Raw genomic sequence first — 20,929 nt, forward strand, 5'->3', positions numbered from 1 at the left:
GAGCAGAGACGGAATTCCAAGTAAACAAGAGGGAAGGGTGATATGAGCCCCTGACTTCATGCCAAGGAATCTTTATAGAGATTTAGTGTACAGCTTATGTGACATGGGGCTTGAGCAAGTGTAAAAAATATATTAAAGAGAAACATAATCCCAAAGTTTGGTGGTCTGGGGACCATCAAGGACTCTGTCATGTGGATTACCCAGTCACGGACACTAGACATGGAGAAATTAAAAGCTCAAGGAATGGGTCTATGAATTCGAGTGGGCTCAGATTTACCATCTACCTCTTTATGCATTCATCTGCTCATCCATCTATCACAGATTTCATCTATCAACCTGCCCACCCTCAATTTTCCTCAATAACATTTTCCTTTTCATGGTTTTTTCAATGTTTGATTTTTTTTTTCTTTTCCTAAGTAGAACTAGTAAACACCAGTGCAGTCTGTGGCCACACCATCTTACATCCAACAAAAACCAAACTTCCACGCAAGCAGGAAAATTGGGTGGAGTGAGAAAAAAATTTTTTTCTTTTTGTTTTTTTTTTTCTCGCTGTTTCCCTCTTTGGTGGCAGGAGGTGGCTTACCAGAGATTTGGGAGATTGCCTGGGTGAGTTTTTCTAAATCATCTGTGGTGCCATTAGGACAACTGTCAATCCCAAGTTGCTCTATAGCTGCCCTTGGTCTTGAAAGGGGTCAGCAGTCAGGGCTCACAATCACTGGCCTGGTCTGAGCAGATGCTGCTGGCCCACATGCCCACGATCCTTTTTTAGGTCTTCCTTCTGTGTGTTCCCCACTGTCCAATTCTGACCAATTTCCCTTACTAGGAATTTTCCATTATTCCAACGGCCTGCCTGGACATACTCCTGTGATTTCTTGTGACTTATGGACCTGTAGGCAGTGTCTCACATTGCTAGAACTGGCTTCATTTTCCATTCTTAGACTCTCAAATAACTTTGATTTCTTCTCACAAAGAAGAGTGACAAGACTTTCTTTTAAAACATTATATATACATATATGTGTATATATATATATATGTATATATAATAAAGAATATAAAAGAGTTTATTAGAAATGAAACATAAGTTTATCAAGAATTCAGAGAGCTTAAGTTAGTATCCCTTCCCTCCATCTCTGCAATTGATCATACTTCATGTAAACATCCATTATGTTTTTAAGTCATAAAATGTGAAGTCAACATATATGAGACCCACTATGTATGCTTGAAAAAAGTAACTGGCCTGCCCCTAACTCCCATGCCAAGAGGGAGCTCGTCTTCCCCCTAAGGCACCCAGGCAAATTCAAACTCCACAGCTTCTGTGAAATACAAAACAATGAAAAAAAAAAAAAAAAAAAAAGGAACAGGCTTAGAAAGAAATAATGACAATAATAAAAAAACATTGCTTGTAGGAATAATAAATGAAAGGCAGAAAATGAAATAAGTCTCCAAAGTAATTCCTTAAGAACCTCATGTCTCTCTTCCTAAAATAATACATATCAAATAAAACCTAAATTCCTTCTGCTTGTCTGTGCCATACGCACAGAGTTCATCAGCAGAGTAATTGGGGTTCTAGGAAATGGGGGCATTAACCGAATAAGGATTTTCCTGGTCTTGATAACATTGCCTCTACAGAGATAGCTCTTGGCCTCTCCAACTGCCTATCACTGTCCCTTCTCTGACTACGGCAGTGGTTGCCTTCATCTTCCACTTGTTAAAATGTTGTCTTGTCCTCCCAAGCTGCAGTCAGGTTCATGATGTCCCTGACGATGTCAAGGACTAGCTCCAGAATCTGATAGTCGGCTGGCTAATCTTGACTGCTCCTCAGACGTTTCCTTGAATGGGCTTTGAGTGTCCTGTCTACAGCTGAAGGCTGCTGTGATGCTCTCCTTTTGAGTCCTGTGGCGGGCTCAGTTCCATCCATGGCACTGCTTTTGTCAGCCTGGGTGAGTCAAAGCTGTTCACCAGGACGAAGAGTAAATGGCAGGAAAGGGTACTCAAAAGAAGAAATAATGCATTTTTCAGAAAACGCGCCTACTTGCAGACATTAGCTGAATAGTTTTTCACTAGTTCTTACTAGATAAGGGCACACCGTCACGCTCAGAACTTAGGAAAAATGTATATAGTTATAGTCTACTACTCTAAATTGATATAATGCTATTTCAGTGAAAAACCACCTTATACAGAATCGGCACTGTGAAAAGTGAAATTAAATGGAGTATGTATGAGTAAGAGGCAATAGCTTTCAAAAAGTAAGGCATCAAAATAGGGTTCAAAATTTTTCAAAAGTGAAGTGAGAGAATGAGCTGAAAAGATAAGAGGCAGTAGCAGTAAAATGAGACCTTAAAATTGAGGTTTTGTAAGTATTGTAATTGCTGGTAGTGGCAAAATCTTATAACCACAGGAGTAGGTGGCAGATTAGGGTAACGACAAGGTCATTGGAGGAAAAGAAGTCATGGAACTAAAAGGTTGGGTCTGGAAAAGCTACAGATGCGAATGTTAAGATCACTAAGAACTGAATACAGATAGTATAGAAGGAATTGATTGTGAGCCAGGAGCTAGAACCTTCTAGGACAGGGAGAAAGTGTCCCAGCTGGGGGTCAGAAGATAACACAGAGGGGCGCCTGCATGCCTCAGTGGGTTAAGAGTCTGACTCTTGATTTCGGCTGAGAACACGATCTCATGGTTTGTGAGCTCGAGTCCTGCCCTGGGCTGTATGCTGACAATGCAGAGCCTGCTTGGGATTCTCTCTCTCCCTCTCTCTGCCCCTCCTCCACTTTCTCAAAAATAAATAAACATTAAAAAAAAAAAAAGAAGATAACACAGAAAGTTGTAGAGGATATTTAGTGAAGACAGTGAGGATATAGGACATTCTGTTGTGACTATGAGTTCCAAAGCACACAAAAAAGGGTTTTGGAAGTTAAAGGGGAATAGGGAGATGGGAGAAAGTACTCAGTCACCTGGGAAGAGAGTCTGGAGAATAAAGGTTGACTAGGGAGCTGGGTTTCAGATGGTGACCACATAACATAGGGATAAAAGGCCTAATGAGATTACATAGATATTGAAGGTAAGGCATGAGTGTTGAAAAAGAGAGAGGTCTTGACAGAAGCATGTTTCAAGGCTCTCTTGTTACTCCTACCAGTGGGGGTATAGAAGCCAAGAGAGGAGCCATCTTACCCAAGCACAAATAACTTTGGAGATTTCTTTCCAAACCACTTCTACCTCCATCTTCCACATGGTTCCCAATCCCTATAAGTGAATAGTAAATAGGTTTCATTTTCCATGGCTAGGGAGTGACTGCCTAAGAACACCATGGCAGGAACAACTTCAAGACCATGCCCAGATTCAGGAGAAAAGGCAAACAGCCACGTCTATGCCAGTCTTTGCTTTCCCTAGTTTAAGGTAATTCCCTGAAGTTCAGTTCAGTTCCTAATTCTCTGTAACACTCCTCACATTGCGACCTGCCTCCTAGCCACTTATACAACCAAAACGTTTTAAAGACTTTGACCTATATCACTTCACTTCAGGCTACAACCTCTCCCCTTCTTGACAGACTTTGATTCAGTCTGCTGTACTGTCTGCTAATGATCCCAAAGTCTCCTTGTCCAGATAAGACCTCATCCCTGAGCACCAATTGTCTGCAATTGTCACCAGGGCTTTGAGTACATCAGATGTGCTCTTCAAACCTTCCTGTCCCAGTTGGCACAGCCCCATTTTCCCTTGTTCAACTGGGGAACATGTCATCTTCAACCCTCCCTTTTCTCCCATCTCATCATTCACCACTTTCTATGCATTCAACCTCTGACATTCCTTAAATCTGCTCCCTCTCCTCCCTCCCCACTGCCTCTGCCTTGTTCACATCTGTCTCTTCTCTCAAGCAGACTTGGGAAGTACACTTCAGCTCCCCTTCCCACAGCCATCAGAGTGACCTTTGCAAAACACAGCTGTTTCTCCCTTCCTTAAAAGGCTTTAGTGGCTTTACGTCACTTACAAGGTAAGATCGAAGTTCTTAGCGCTTGACACACAACATCGCATATGTCCAGGTACCTCTCTCTCTTGCTAGCCTATGACCACCACCAGGACAGGAATGTGGACCTCCTTTATTTTGAATTCCCAGTAATTGCTTAGAGATGCAGAACACACTCAATAAAGGTTAAGTGATGTAAGCAGGCAAAGGAAAGTATAAAAAGCAACCTTGTTTTGGGGCGCCTGGGTGGCTCAGTCGGTTAAGCAGCCGAACTAGGCTCAGGTCACGATCTCGCGGTTCGTGAGTTCAAGCCCCGCGTCAGGCTCTGTGCTGACAAGAGCCTGGAGGCTGCTTCAGATTCTGTGTCTCCCTCTCTCTCTGACCCTCCCCCACTTGCACTCCGACTCTCTCTCTCTCAAAAATAAATAAACATGAAAAAAATTTTTTTAAAGCAACCTTGTTTTAAAGACCCTCTCGTGTCCATTGGCATGAGATGATTTTCCACAGCTCTCACTACCAGCTCATTCGTTTCTTTTCTTGCCACGAATAGCAGAAGTATAGAAATCTTTATACTGGACAATTAATAAGAGATATATGAAGGGTGGAAATGGGGTCTTGATACAAATTTTCTAACACTGGATTCTGGGTTCGCCATTCTCCAGGTGTGTAACCTTGGGCAAGACACTTAACCTCTATGACCTCTTAACCGCTGTAATAATAGTACCTGATTCAAATGGTTGTTCAAATGGGAATTAAATGAGGCAGTGTTTAGAAAGTGTTTGGCATAGGAACTGTTCAGTAAACAATAGCTCTGGTTGTCACTCTGAAAGAGGTTGCATGCAAGGTTCATTCATTGATAACTGGAGGCATTATCCTTGTTAGATGATAAGAAACATGCATATATTTCCTAGACTGGGGGAAACATGTCTTTCCTTTTTCTGCAGAGTTCAGGCCATACATAGTCAGCCTGTGAAGGAGACTGGGAGTTTTTGCCTCTGGTCTCCCCAGCTTTTCTTTCCCAGTGTTTTCTACACCTTTGTCCTCTTCCTCCAGGGTCCTGCTGCTCCTGGAAGAGAGGCAGGAAATTGTACAGCCCTCTGTAGAAATAGGCTCGTGTCTAGTGGGAACAGGTAGGCTATCTTATTGACTTTCAACATTATCTTAGAATTTTTTTATTCATGTGTCCTAGCTATACCTTAACCCAATTGAATAAATCCATTCATTTCAAACTTGAGCTCCATTATTGGAGCAAATACCTTGTATTTTGTATTTGGGTGTTTTTGATCCCTAAGGAAAACAAGTTCATATTGTTCAAGCTAATCATTGAAGAATTATACTTTGTTAACTATAAATATTAAAATAGGTATATAAACGACTTTTGTCATTGCATTTCTTTATATTTTAATATATTGGATTCTCAATAAAAATGACTTGGGAGGCAAAGGTCTCCTTTACTTTTCTCTGAGAAGCCATAGAATGAAGCCATCTACAAAGCAATTCTTTCTTTTACTGATAATAATGATAATAATTATCTTTTGTAACATCTCTTCAATGAATTTTTGTGTTAAAAGATCTACCCCCTTTTTAAAAGAGAGGTAAGGACGGGGAGAAAAAGAAAAGGAATATGGAGGAACCACCTCGCCATCACATAGTGTATGAAATGACAATAATCATGAGCCACCTATTCCGCAGATTACCGGGGACATTACACATGATAACACAGGCAAAGAACTTTAAAGGGTTAAAAGCACAATCATGAAAGGCAGTCCACTTACAGTGTGCTCCAAAGACCATTTCAATCTGTGAACTCTTTGTTTTTGGTCCATGGTGAGATAAATATGAAAATTTGAAAGCAAGCATTTAGAAACTGTTATAGAAATTTGACAAACTCATTTTCTGTCTGTTGAATCAAATAATAAAAGATTTGGGCTTGTGTTTTGTGTCTGAGTTTTTACTTCATTTCTAGTAATTATTTTCATTGTACTTTACAAAGGCGAAGAAAAACCTGTCCTTCACCACACATAGTTTGAGAAGCATTGATAAAAGGTATTATTATTTCTGAAATTTTGCTTAAGAACCATTAAATTTCTAATTATAAACTAGTTACATGTCATTATTTGAGAAACACTGCTTCAGACCAAGTGTAAGGAGTTGCCAGCATTCAGACAAGTTCCAGAACAAGTTTGTTTTGTATTGGGCAACTTGGTTATTTAAGAGTCAGAAACCACTTTTCTCATGAAATAACGTAAACCCAGGGTTATGTTCTTGGTGTAGCCTAGAGATCTGTTATCTCAAAAGATTGCTAAACTATACCATAACATTTAATAACAGATATATACTACAACATTTAGTAACCGGTCTTCTCCATCCTTCTACAATGGAGAAGATAGACTTCTGATTTCCAGATCAGAAAATCCCTCTCTTCCCCATCTGTCTGTGAGAAATAGCGATTCCCAGCCTTAGCTTAGAGGTGGATATGGGGTAAGAATGGGGGCTACTTCTGCAGAAACTCTTTCGACAGCGACACTCAGCACAACACTCAGCAGGAAGAAGAGTATGGAGATACAGCACTTTTACACAGAGTGATGAGGGAATTAGACTGAGTTTCAGGGAACTCACTCGTCGTGTTAATAACATTAATTGAAAGTTTCTCCAAGATTTTCTGAGATTGAGATTATGCAGGTTCTGCCGAACTTGAAAGCTCTGGTTCTTTACAGCAAATATCTCTATCCTAAATCCTGGGGTACTGTTTCTTTTGTGGCCCAGCACCTGTTGGGTCTCAGCCTCCTCCTGAATTGAGATTTGTCTGTGCCAGAGGGACCCATGACACATGTCTGTTCTTTCAAAAGACAACTGTTTTTCTCCCTACCATTCAATATAACCTAATATCCTGTAGGACTGAATCAGGGAAACACACATACAGAAGGAGAGGAGTTTTGGTTTTGGTGGGGGGAGGGGCAGATGAGAAATTAGCATCTGCTTTTATTTACAGGTTGTTTAAGAAAGTGATGTTTGTTGAAGATTGGAAATTGTGATGGTTTCTGCCTACACGCTGTAGGATGGCAAATAAACCCTGGGAACCATTGGAAGCTTAGTTCAGGCATACTTGGTCTGTCTCAATCTGAACCAATAAGCTTCTCTTTTACATTTGTTTTTCTTTCTTTCTTCATGTTATGGCTCTTAAAGTAAAAGAAAGCAAAAAACAGTTTTCCCATACACTGAGCTGAGATCAAAAAGTGTTCAAGTCTGCAGGCCTCGAGCCCAGATGAAGGATTACCAGGAACAGAATGTCTCTTTCCTTCCGTCTACACCCTGGTATAATGAATAGTGATTCCAGCATGAGGTTATTCACAAGACAGGACTCTGTATCTTTTCCTGTAATGAAAAAGAATCTTTAAAACTGTATCTAGAAGTTTCCTACTGGGATAAGGAGTAAGGAATGTCTTTGAAGACTAGGAAAATGAGAAAGGAACGCGGGCTGCCTGAGGTCCTTGGGGTTGTTTGTTTGGGATAGGAGGCGAAGGAATTCCAAATTTCACGCCCTCAACCTAAACTGGGGCATCCTGGGAAAGCTTCTGGGGAAGCGGGTGGTGACAAAGGCCAAGGGCCGGGCCGAGGGCGGAGCCGGGGCGGAGCGCGGCCGGAGCGGGGAGGCGGGCACCGCCCACCGTGCTACCCGGCCAGCGAGAGCTTGGCGGCGCCGGCTCCCGAGCCATGGGGAGGTTGGTGGCTCTGAGCTTGCTGGGGATAGCGCTGGCGCTCCTGGGCGAGAGGCTCCTGGCGCTCAGGTAGGTGGGCCCTCGCGCACCGAGGCGCCGGCGCGCGGCCCGGCTGTGGAACGCCTCCCCGAGCTTCCCCCGCGCTCGGGTCCCCAGGCCCGGGTGGCGGCCGGCTGCGGGAGAGGGCGCAGGCCATGCAGGGATTCTCCAGCTGCCGGGCAGAGAACTCCGGGTTGTTCTCAGATACCCAGCTTGTGAAACACCTCCACCCCCACCCCAGCTTCTAGCAAAACCCAACGCAGTTTGGGCTGAATCTCGAGACTTTCTGGGAAGTTGAGGAGCCCCAGCGAGTGCTTTGCAAGCACTCCCAGGCAAATCCAGCTCTTTAAACTTGGAAGCAAAACTATTACTCATGCACTGAAACTTTCATTATAAAGATTTATTTCAAGTCATTGGTGCTGCTTCTCTTTGTTGCCCAAACCAGCCTCCTTCTTTAATAAAGTTGTGCACCATCCCTCCCCTGCGTAAGTTTGAGAAACTTTTCATCTTTCTAATCTTGGCGCTGTGCATCAAAGATATTTGAGATATTCAGCGACTGGTCTTACATCACTTCCTTATTTATCTCCACTGAGGAACCCTGAAGCCAGAATGTCAAACAGCACAAGCCTAGTGCATGTCCCAATTTAATTATAATGAAAATCACGGATGGGTAGACATCCTAGTTTCTAAGTTACCAACTCAAATTTTATAAGCCTCGTGCAGATGGATTCCAGAAATACTGAGCACCAATTCTGTATGGTGTGCTGTGTTGGGCTCCCGTAATGGAGTCAGGCACTGTCCTCACCTTTAAGAAGTTCACCCCATTACTGGGGAGAAGAGAAGTAAAACAAATGTATCAATTTGGGTGTCCAGGACGGGTACAAACCAACCCCTGCAGGCTTAAGGAGGAAAGATGGAGCCCTTGAAGGTGGAGTTCAGGAGAAAGAGACTATTTGAAATTGGTCTTGAAGGATGGGTGAAACATACGTGGGGATGAAGGAGGCCATCCCAGATGAAAAACGAAGCATGAACAAAGGGGAACGGGTGGGGAAGTTTGGAGATTAGCAGTAGACCAACTTGAGGGGAGTTAAGGGGTCCAGGGTAGGAAAGGTTTTGAGATGGTTAACTAGGAGTTCAAAAATTGGGGCCTGCTTTGATAGGCAAAGGAGAACTATTGATGTTGGCGCGTGTGTGCGTTTCAACAGGAATCTGTTTAAACCATATAAAGCATAATCAGTGGCTGTGTTATAAAGCATAGTTAGTTGTGCTACATAGAGACAAAGCTGGAAGGACGGATTGGAGGAGAGCAGTTCTCAATCCTGGCTGTATGTTAGAATCTCCTGGCAGGCTGATGCCTGGGCTGCACCCCCAAAAATTCTGATTCAGTTGGTCTGAGTGGGGCCGAGGCATGAGTGTTCTTTATTTTATTTTATTTTATTATTATTTTTAATATTTATTTATTTTTGAGAGAGAGCGCACATGAGCATGTGAGTGAGGGAGGGGCAGAGAGAAGGAAATAGATCTGAAGTGGGCTCCAACTCACAAACTGTGAGATCACGACCTGAACTGAAGGCAGATGCTTCACTGACCGAGACACCCAGGCGCCCTGAGCGTTTATTTTAAAAGATTCTCCTTATAATTCTAATATGCAGTTACAATTGAGAAGTAGTAGAATAGAGAGTAAGCAGATATGGGGAAACTAGTTAAGGTATTGCAGTGGTTTGGAGAGAATAACAGAACAGGGGCCCAAGCCTGAGCCCCAGTGATAAGGGGGAGGAAGTCAAAGGTGATACCAGGGTTTCTGTGTCTACTGACCTATACCTGGAGCTTTATCTGCTGATAAAGGGGTGCAAGCTGGGGGAAGTGTGTGACGGAAGAATTCTTACTGGTAGGAAATGGACGTGTTGGCCTTAATTTTCATGTTACATAAATGCCCAACTTGCTCTGCAGGACATTCTTGAATTGAATGGTTTTGTACATTCTGTCCAGCTCTCAGTTTCAAAGGCAGTACCACTAAAATTCACAAGCTCATTAAATTGTCCTGAACTTCAAGCCATCAGTGTTCCACAAGCTGAAGTTTTCCCAAATCATGGGTTTTTCTTCTTACCAATCTTAAAGTTTTAAATTTAAGTCCCTTTAAATGAGTTATAGTTGCAAACCTAAGAAAAAGTAAATGAAGCTTATTTACATAGAATGCACCTTACAGGTAATTTACAATTTAATGCATCTTTTCTTTAGAGAGATTTGACTGTAATAAATTTTACCAAGCAGTGACTTTCTAGGGTGGTAACTTCATCGGATAGTTGAAGCCCTCAATCGGCTGATGTGAGAATGTTAGGATATGTGATAGGTGGCTAGATTTAGAAAATAACACAGGATGCCCAGTTAAATTTGAGTTTTAGATAACCGACGAACCATTTTGTAGGATAAGCGGATCCTATGCAATATTGGGGCATGATTATACTAAAATATCATTCTTTATTTGAAATTCAAATTTGGGCATCTTGTCTTTTATTTGGCAACCGTGTGATTGTGCCTGCTCTTGACAGATACAGGTGGGGTGCTCAAATGCATAGCATCTCTCCTTTCAGACCCTTAGCGTCTATTTTGAAAAGCAGCATGTTCCTACCTCCCCATAAGGAAAGGCCCTTCAAAAAACAGGCTTTTCTTTTTGTTTTGGTTTTTTTGCTCTCATCTGGTACCAGCTATTTCATTGTTCTATTTTTAGAGATGGCGCTTTGGCACTCAAGTTATTTCTCTCCCCCCAGGGCGCCCACTTAAATTTCAACCTGAATTTCAGATGAACAGTAAATAATTTTTTTTTTTTTTTTTTTTTTTTTTTTTTTTTTTTTTTTTTAGGATAAGTATGTCCCAGATGGATAAATGGAATCCAAGCTGTCTCTTTCCTTCTGAACTGTAACTGGCCAAAGTTCCCAGGGGAGGATGGCATATTACACCCAACTTTTCTACTCCTCCCTAGTTGAGCAATAAAGGGGAAAATAGAAAGACACAAATTTCCCTGGGCCAGTTGCTACCTGCTGCAAAGTACACATACTTGAATGAATCATGAGACTTGAGTACATCAGAGACCTATGCGTGAGCAGGAATCCCCAAACAAGCATCTGAATATTCCGCTTGTTGCATGATAGATTTTATGACAGCCGAACCAAAAAGCTATCCAGTCTGCTTTTGGACTCTTCTGAAAGTTCAGGTTTTATTTTTAAACTACCATCCTCCTTATCATTTATTGTGTGACTGTTGTGTGCTGATCACTGTGTCAAAAGTTCTTTATAGTAAACCAAAATGTACATTTACTGACATTTGGAAAGAACTTCCTTTTACATTTATGCCTCCATTCAGTCTTCATATATGTCTTCTTTCCTATATTATACGTGTTAAAACTGAGGCTGAAGGAAGTCAACTAGTAGCTCAACAGGTAATAAGTGCTGAACGTAAACTCCAAACTAGGTCTTCTCATTTGCCCCCTGCTTCCCCACAGCCTCCTAGCTTTTCTGCCTTTGGAGTAAATAAATGACTTACTCCCAGCTTAACATGACTAATCACAAATTCTTCGTTACTAAGTACCAGCATTAAGGGGACTCAAGGGGTGAAAATTCCAAGAGGTTTTACAAGTCTGTATACAAAAGATAAAGCCCCTGTTTGTCTATATTTAAGCCTGTACTTAGAAGATAAAGCCCCATCAGTGGTTTGTAAATTCAAAGGCCATGAGATATGGAACAAAGTAATGCCAGGTAGTAACACTGTTTTCCTAGTTTGCTGAAGATGAGGCAATATAATAAACTGCCCCTATCTCATCCTGTTCTGGATGGCTAATGCTGTTTTCCTAAGTGAAAGAAATAGAAATTGATTTCATGGTAATGACTGTTAGTTAAGGGTTCATGCTCTGTGGCCTAGATGGCCTGAATTCATTCCTTAGCTCCACTATTTACCTGGGACCTTGGCTTTTTATTTCACCTTTCTGTGCCTCAATGTCCCAATCTGTAGGATACTCCATAGTGGGGCTATGAAAACATGAAGTTCATTCTTGTACTTGTAAAGTGCTAAAACAATGCCAAATACGTAGTAAGTGCTCATTGAAAGTTACCTGTAATGACAATGTTCAGGCAGGGTTCTTAGACTTTTGGGCCATAGATCTGTTTGGCAGTCTGGTAAAGTCTTGACTCCTTCTCAACATTATGCTTTTATTTTATTTTTTAATTTTTGTGTGTGGTGCCCCTCTTTTTTTTTAGTTTTTATTTTAATTCAATTTGGTAAACCTGCAGTGTTATTTTAGTTTCAAGTGTACAATATAGTGATTCAACACTTCCATATATCACCCTGTGCTTTTCACAAGTGCCTTCCTTCATCCCTATCACTTATTTCACCGATCCCTCCACACCCACCTCCCCCTGGTAACAATCAGTTTGTTCTCCATAGTTAAGAGTCTGTTTCTTGGTTTGTCTCTCTTTCTCTGTTTTCCCCTTTGCTCATTTTTTTTTCCTTAAATTCCATACATGAGTGAAATCATATGGTATTTGTCTTTCTCTGACTTATTTTGCTTAGCATTATTGTCTGTAGCTCCATCCAGGTCATCACAAATGGCAAGATTTCATTCTTTTGTATGGCTGAATACTGTCCCATTGTGTATGTGTGAGTGTGTGTGTGTGTGTGTGTGTGTGTGTGTGTGTGTGTATCGCATCTATCACGTCTTTATCCATTCATCAACCGATAAGACACCTTGGTGTCCATCATGTTTTTAAATGCATAAAATACAATACATAGGGCTGTAAAACAAAATTAAATACTATTTAAAGATTTAAATACTAAATACTTAATTTAAATACTTAAATGCTGTTACCAGCCTATTTTAAAAATCTAGTGATACAACAACGTGGGCTTCTTAATTAAAGCCTTAAATAGATATAAAGGTAGTTGAATATGTAGCAATAGATATTTTGAAGTTGCAGTGAGTATAAATGGTATTTTGAGATATCTACAGCAACTGAAATGTGATGTAACAATGTCTGTGATTTCTGTTATTGACAGGGAGACATAGGTACTGCTGGTAGAAACTTCTGTGGCTTCTTGCCTGCAGTCATCGTTGAAGGAGACTTACTTTCAGTTAGGTTTAAATAAAGATATATATTTTTTTCCCATTTATGTTCATGGATCCCTGAATTTTACCCACGACTCCATAAAGGCCCCTGGACCCCTGCTGAAGAACCTTGATGTACCTGTTTCTGTTAGGGATCATTTGGGAAATGACTGCTGGCTCAGTTGAAGGAAGACCGTGTATATTCTTTGCTGCACTACACCTATCGTATAGTTGTAACTAAAAGAAAAATAACAAAATTTTAATGAAAAAGAAGTGAGAAAGTGAGAAAAGCAGAAGGAGCCTAGAGCAGTAGCGGTTGCCTAGAATATTATGTCTGAGGCTGGCTGTGGGTTAAAGGAAAAGAGTGCTATGATTGATTGACAATGTCTGCATGACAGCAGACAGCCATCCCTGACCTAATTCAGTCACAAGGATGCTGTGGACATAAAGTGTTAGGGAGCAAATAGGCTGTAGCAAAAATGTCACTTATTTGTGTTTGTACCATTTATTTGTTTACTTATTTATTTATTATTTTTAAAAATATATTACTTAAAATTTTTTTTAATGTTTATTTTTGAGAGAGAGACAGAGTGCGAGCAGGGGAGGCGCAGAGAAAGAGGGAGACACAGAATCCAAAGCAGGGTCCAGGCTCTGAGCTGTCAGCACAGAGCCCAACATGGAGCTCGAACTCATGGACCACGAGATCATGACTTGAGCCAAAGTCAGATGCTTAACCGACTGAGCTACCCAGGTTTCCCTATTTATTTATTTTTAATTTGGCATAAATATATTTGAGCTGACTGATCTCCTAGTCCAAAGAGGTTTGTGTAGTTTTCTCATATATACTCCCCAGACTTCTTAAATTGGTTACAGGAGTGTTTTCAGTTGCAAATAACATGCATCAAATTAATTATATGTAAATAAAGGCTTATTTTTCTCACATGATGAAAACTTTGTAGGTAAGTCATTCTATAGCTTTTCCATCAAGCCCGTGGTCATATAAAAAAATTAGATTCTTCTAGTTTTGTCCTTCAATCCTTCACTGTTGGCTTTATGTCCTCATACTTGTCGTGTTAAGGATACTGAATGGTTGGTATGGTCTCAAGCACTGTACGTGTGGTCATATCATGAAGAAGGGAGAAGGGGTGATGCCAATTAGCTCTCATCTTGTGTCTGCATTTTCTTTTTTTTTATAATATTTTTTTTAACGTTTATTTATTTTTGAGACAGAGAGAGATAGAGCATGAACGGGGGAGGGTCAGAGAGAGAGGGAGACACAGAATCCGAAACAGGCTCCAGGCTCTGAGCGGTCAGCACAGAGCCCCACGCGGGGCTGGAACTCATGGACCGCAAGATCATGACCTGAGCCGAAGTCGGCCGCTTAACCGACTGAGCCACCCAGGCGCCCCGTGTCTGCATTTTCTATCAGGAACAAAAATATCTTTCTCCAAAGCCTGGGTCATATGATTGCGTCTAAATACAAAGGGGGCTGGGGAAGCAAATATTTGGCTTGTCTGTCTCTGCAGTGGAAAGGAGCAAGGAAGAAAGGGGTTGAGAATGGCTTTAGGTTTGTTAGCTAATAGGTCCTACCAGCCTTAATGCAGAAGTTCACTAGTGGGTAGGGAACTGGTAGTTCTACCAGGTAAAAAGCCTAGCAGTATTCTACAGAAAGGATGTGAAAGTCTTGATGGGCCACGAAGGTTGGAAACAAAAGCCTATCTTTTCTTCTAAAGGAAAGATAAGAAAAAATGATTTGATTAACCGGAAGTTCTGCACAACTCTTGTGTGACTCCAGTTTTGTTTTGTTTTTTTAATTTAAAGTGTATTCATTTTTTTTTTTTTTTTTTTTTTTTTTGAGAGAGAGAGATCGGGGGAGGAACAGAGAGACACATGCACAGAAACTGAAACAGGCTCCAGGCTCTGAGCTGTCAGCGCAGAGCCCGACGCGGGGCTCAAACTCACGAACTGTGAGATCATGACCTGAGCCGAAGTCAGCCGCTTAACCAATTAACCAACTGAGCCACCCAGGTGCCCCCTGTGTAACTCAGTTTTAATAGTACGCAGTCTGCATTTCTAGAGATGATATTGTACAGCTAAACTAGTTGATGAAGTTTACCCTATTAGCAGTGTGTAATCATCAGTCATTTGTGCAGACCTAAGTTGTCTGTAAAGATATAACCCACCTAAATTGTTCAAACACATCTGAATTGTATTTTATCCATATAGTTTATCTTGGCAATAGGTAGATGATAATCCTCTTCCTCTTTTTGTAGAGTTAAAGGGACATGATAGTAAGTTGTATAAAATTGACACCCAAGCCAATGCATGACACAGAAAGTTGATGAAGCCACAGCTGAGACCTACTGACGTATCTCCATCTGTTTCTGGAGTCATGCAGTGTCCACTGAACCTGAGAGGTCATCTAACCTCATCCTTGTTTTACACATAAAGACGACCGATGCCCATAGAGATTAACCTGCTGATGGTCAGGCAGTCTTGCTGCTAAGGCAGAAGCACAGATCTCTTCCCTCCTTTCTGAGAAAAATACCAGAGTGGGTTAGAGCACTGCCTTGGAAGGTTCTTCCCAGCAGGTGTCAAACCTCAGCAAAGTTGCTTCACCTCTTGAGTCACTTCCCTCATTCCTAAGTAGGGACAAGTGTACCTACTTCTTAGGATTGTTGTAGCAATGCAATGAAGTCATTCAAGTAAATCACATAGAACAGTGGCCGACTCAGTGAGTTTTAACTGTTTTTATTATTGATTTTCTTTTACCACCCATGGCTATCAGCAGTGGCATTCCCATTATCACTCGTATTACTGCCACTCTACTACATTAGGCTAAGTATACATATTTTCCCTTTAAATCACTCCGGGGGTGGGGGGCCTTGGTGGCTCAGTCGGTGAGGCTTCTGACTCGATTTCGGCTCAGGTCATAATGGCATGGTTCCTAGGGTTGAGCCCCTCCTGGGGCTCTGCGCTGACAGATTCTCTCTCTCCCTTGTTCTCTCCCCTATTCTTGCTCTCACTGTCTCTCTGTCTCTCAAAATAGATAAACTTCAAAAAACATAAAATTAAATAAAAAATGAAAAATTTGATCCCTCCGGGAACTTGTAAATGTGAGATTTATTGTATTTTGTCTTGCTTTGCGTTAACATTGTATTTTATGTTTAATTTTCATTACACCTACATATTTTATATGTTTACTTTAGTTACTTTTAATTTTAATTTTCTATTTTATTTATATTTGATTCACTTCCATTTTTATAGCCTTATTGCTATATTGTTTCAAGAAATTTGGATACTATTTGAGTTACATGATTCAAAATAACAGACTGATGAACATTTTAATCAGAAACACTATATATGATATGAGTTGCCAACAAAATATATGGTTGCTACCACCTGTTGGTAATTCTGAGTTAGGTAGGCCTCGACTTTCTGCCATGTTGCTGAGATCGGTAGACCTCCCCATATTTGGTGTCTAGAAGTCAGACGCTGTCAAGGGTATGAATGGAAGAGGGACAAGCAGCAACTTACCATTGTCGTCTCTTAAATGTGTGATATATGTGACCGACTTTGAAAAATGTCAATCACCCTGCAAGCACTCTTAACATTTGTGACTGTAGAGAACAGAAAGAGAAGGGGAGAGAGTGAGCGAAGAGAAGGCAAAAAGCCTATATAGCATGTGGCTTCAAAAGAAGAACTCCCCCACCTGTTTGCCCAAACTGCTTTGTGGCCTTCTCTGGTAGAGGGGGGACCGTTCATTACAGTTTGCCATTTTCTCATGATTTCTTCACTTTATTTTTTGCCAAACAGCAACAGCAAGTAGTTTTGCTGAGGTAATTGATGTTCTGAGAAGCTCTCACCTAAGGAACACTGTGCGGGGATGGGATCTCCTCGACCCAGTTCTTGACAGCTGCTTGTAGGATATCTTCTGTGTGCCTGGCTCTGGAAAACCCATCTTCTCTTGGCCTCCTGTCAGGCACCGTGTCACTTTGCAGAGGGTCTGAGCATTTTCCGGCTCCTCCGGGCCCTCGGTAGGAAGACAGGGCTGCTGGCTCCACATCTGGAGCTCTTCCCACAACACCAGAGCTGTGCGGAATGTGACCTGGTGCTGTGTTTATATTTGCACAGGAACTTGCATTACAAGTTTTATTTGTTGAGTTGTTGGCTTTCTTTTATGATCCACATTCACACATACAACTTTGCGATACGCATTTTTATTTTAACTTCATTTCTGGTGCTCTTTAATGTTCCTACCCTTGTTTTTCTGTCTTCTCTTTCATCTGCTTTAGATTTATGCTATGTTTTATGTATTGCTGTAAGCCTCTTTAAACCCTGTCTGCAACAAAGCAAGGAATACATAAACAGATAGATTTTTTTTTTTTTTTTTAAACAGGAATCGACTTAAAGCCTCCAGAGAAGTAGAATCCGTAGACCTTCCAAACTGCCACCTCATTAAAGGAATCGGTGAGTATGAGAAAATGCTTGTTACACTCCTTACATTGTTTGGCCAAAAACACGAAAAAACTCATTAGCAGTGTTTTGGCACACCACTAGCGTTCATCAGAGGAAAAATCACATTAAGTCAATGAAAAACCTCTTTGGTCAGTCTTTTTTTTTTTTTTTTTTTTTTAATCTCATGCACCTGTATTTCTTTTGTCCCCCACTCTCCCTGCAATTTGTTAATTATTTGTGTAATCCTATGTTTGTTGCTTGATTTCTTGCTTGTTTAGTGACTTTTCTGAACACGTTTTATAAAGTTTATATTCTTCGCTGTGTGTGGCCCCTGGAATCTGTGCTCTGTCAGCCTAGAGGTCAGCTAGTGAAAGTGTCAGAAAAAAGAGAAGTTACAAAATGGAAAATGAAAATCTCTCAACAAAATCTCCACCCCACACAGAAATAACTCCAGAGATAAAGTTTTCCTTATCTTTCCTGATACTTCCAACTCAAATGCAAACAAATACATGCATATTTCACAAACGGCATCTTAATATAAGATTATATTCTGCAACCTGCTTTGTTCTCAGTGGAAGGTGAACAGCTTTCCACATCAACTCATGTAGACCTACCTCCTTCATTTTACTGTTTGCACATACCATGGTTTATTTAATCATTTCCTTCTTGATGCACATTTGGATGGTTGCAGTTTTTTGCAACCACAAACAAATCAGTGAACATCATTGTACATGTAGCTCTTGTATGTCTGTAGGATGACTTGTTGACGGTGAGATTGTTGTTCAGGGAGCAGACGTGTTTTAAGTTTTGATAGTCATTGCTAAATTGCCCTGGATTGGCATTGCTAATAAAGTACTTCATATCTATAACCACATTCACTACAGGCAGAGTTCACAGTGCTCTTTGAACAAAAACAAAGTAGTGATCCTTTTCTGGATCAGACACAAGAAGGCTTCATTTTCATGATACCTATCAGTTTTCAGAGCAGCCTTCTGTACTTCAAAGTTTCTTTCCAGTTGTGTTATTCGCCTTCCCTTTCCGCATCTGTTTTTTATGTGCCCTGTGTCGTATTTTCCATTGTTGCTTTAGTCCACCTTCCTAGTTCTATCTCCCTTGCCTGGACTCCGTGACTTCTTGCTCCTGGGGCTTCTCCTCTTTGTTGCCCTTACCGTTGCCCACACACTTAGCAGGAAGATACAAACTCAGTATCAAATACCACACGGGCAAGATCTGTGCTGGATAATGCAGACAGTTCTAGAAATAAGGTTGTCTGGAGTCCCAAGAAACTCAGCAACTGCATCCTGCCTTCTAGCTGCATTCATGAAGAGCCCCTTCAGAATGGCCACTAAGCAAAAGCCAGATGGCATCTGTGAGGGATGTTGTACAAGGTTGGGAGGGTGAGTCAGTGATTTCGAAGGTTACTCCTGCTACTGAGTTAATAATTGTCAAATTATTAAACAGCCCTTGGCCCTGTGGAGCCCACCTTCTGTGAATTCAAGTCCCAGAGTAGACAATAGGGCACAGCCAGACACATTCCAGGATGAACTGCCAAGTGTATTGCTGTTACAACTCACTGGGATGGAGGGCTCCTCAGAGAAAAACAAGCCCAAAGACATTTGTATTCTGAACAGGCGTCTGTCTGTGTTTGTGACCTTTATGTTGTGATGTGTGTGAGCTGCTGTCTGGAATTGGAAAGAATGAGGAAATATGTCACCTATGGCCCTTCTTGTGAAGTGTTTAATGCCTCTGAGGCACTTCAAAAGGCAACAGAGCGAAGACGATGAGTGATTAGAAGCACATTTGGGATACATTTTTAGATCTAATTAGAATTGTGCTTTTTTTCTTTCTATTTTTTTTTGTTTTTGTTTTTTTGTTTTTGTTTTTGCTTCTGTGGTTAGCACACACTGTATGAACATTTGTTGAATGCTATGTTGGTGATGCATAGTGGTTAATAATAGCATGTAGTTACATGTTTTTAACAACAGTCACTTATTCAGTGGTCTTTGATTATAGGGAATAACAGTGTGCTGGGCATATACATGCCCATACAGGCAAAAGCAACTTCTTATGGTAGGCAACAAGGGTTGAAAGGTTCTCTTTGTCAGTTTCCACTTTGGGAAACAGTAGTAGCCACGCACTTGAAGCCAGCTATCCCTCCAAGAGGTAAGACCACTTTCCCTACACTTCCATCCCCATCAGCACCCACACCCACACACACTATGGTGCTGCATTCACCGTGACTAGAAATGAACTCTTCGCAACTCTTGGGTGCTCTATACATATCATCTCATGTCTTTCTGTTTTAATAAATAATAATCACCTACCACATGCCATACCAGATGTGTGCCTTCTGCGGGGGCACCAAGTAAGCTCAACTATCCTATTTTTTAGTTTTCCTTCTGATTGTATCTTACGGACAGAAACCAGGCTCTTACACACCCATGATTTGGCCTAATATCAACATCTAAATAATAAAAAAATTATAATGACAGGATCTAGTTAAGTCTATTTATAGAGACTTAAAAGCTTAAAACATTTTCTAAATGTCTTTGAAAATGCGGGCATTCAGAGTCCTGGACTAAAAGAAAATTTTGAATGGATTGTCTCTCTTGAGTTAATTAGTGGTTTTATACCCTTGGCAATCAAGACCTTTACAACAAATGCTGCTGGGGAGATTTAAAAGAAAAAAAAGCATTAAAGTTGGTAGCCCTTGTGATCATTTACTTTATAGTCTTCTACGAAAGGAAAACAAAATGTACACTACTGTGAGATAATAGATTTTTTTTCTTTTTTCTCTTCTGTATATAATAGATAAGGACCCAAGACTCAGAGACGTTTGGCAAATTCTCTTTGCAATATAGTATCTTTTCCCAGAGTGACTAACACACATACCTCCCTCACCAGTGAACCAAAAAAGTGGAGAAAAATAGTTACGTTACATATCGGATACTCTATTGGGAATGGCAAGGGCAATGGTGTTATAAAGTTACGCCTAGAGGAGAGGAGAGAGAAATTTATTCCCTTTTACATGGCAGTCCAATCCAAAGATAAGCAAATGGCCTAGGTGATTAGATGGTTGTGCTCCATGTGGCTAATCTGGGACAAAGGTTGATGAAGCAACACAAGTCTCTTCACCATATTGCTGCTTTCTCCAACTGAGTCTCCAACTGGAGACTCCAACTCCAGCTGTTGCCATTTCCCAACATGAAGGGATAGAAAGAAAATTTATGTGGATATTATTTTTAGCTTTAGCTTATTTTACCCAGATATTGCATACATATTGTACTCTCGCATCCTGTTAACCTGAACCTAGGCAAATGGCCACAAGTATCTCAAGAAAGGGTAGAAAATGTCCTTAGCTGGGTTGCCATGTGCCTGTAGCTGAAAAGGAAGATGGGGAATATGGATACTGGGGAGCAGTTAGCCATCTCTGACACAGATAATTACCAAAGATATAATAAAAAATAGATCAAAACCTGATGCGCTAAGTAAGCTAGAAGACTTTCTAGAGCAAGAGGGTTTTGAAAGAGGTTTTAACAAAAAGTACCGAATATGGATTGGGGAAGATCTTGGTAGGAGGAATGGAAGCAAAACGTTTTGGGAAAAAGCTAACATGTGGAACTGACCACAGTCAAATTTACAAAGTAAAGTGTCTTT

At 40.9% G+C, this 20,929-nt stretch overlaps 1 protein-coding gene across 1 annotated transcript in view; it reads left to right on the plus strand.

Moving 5' to 3' along the window:
* Window positions 1-7,595: 7,595 nt before the first annotated feature.
* The window catches only part of PON2 (paraoxonase 2), a 28,378-nt gene continuing 15,044 nt past the window's right edge, over window positions 7,596-20,929 (plus strand). The window contains exons 1-2 of the mRNA XM_025929494.2: window positions 7,596-7,749; window positions 17,214-17,284. Of these exons, the coding sequence (XP_025785279.1) occupies window positions 7,676-7,749; window positions 17,214-17,284 (145 nt within the window). The 5' untranslated portion in view covers window positions 7,596-7,675. The remainder of the gene's footprint in view (window positions 7,750-17,213; window positions 17,285-20,929) is intronic.

Source organism: Puma concolor, chromosome A2 (assembly GCF_028749965.1).
Source record: "Puma concolor isolate L17-30 chromosome A2, mPumCon1.1.hap2, whole genome shotgun sequence".
In the NCBI taxonomy this organism is placed as follows: domain Eukaryota; kingdom Metazoa; phylum Chordata; class Mammalia; order Carnivora; family Felidae; genus Puma; species Puma concolor.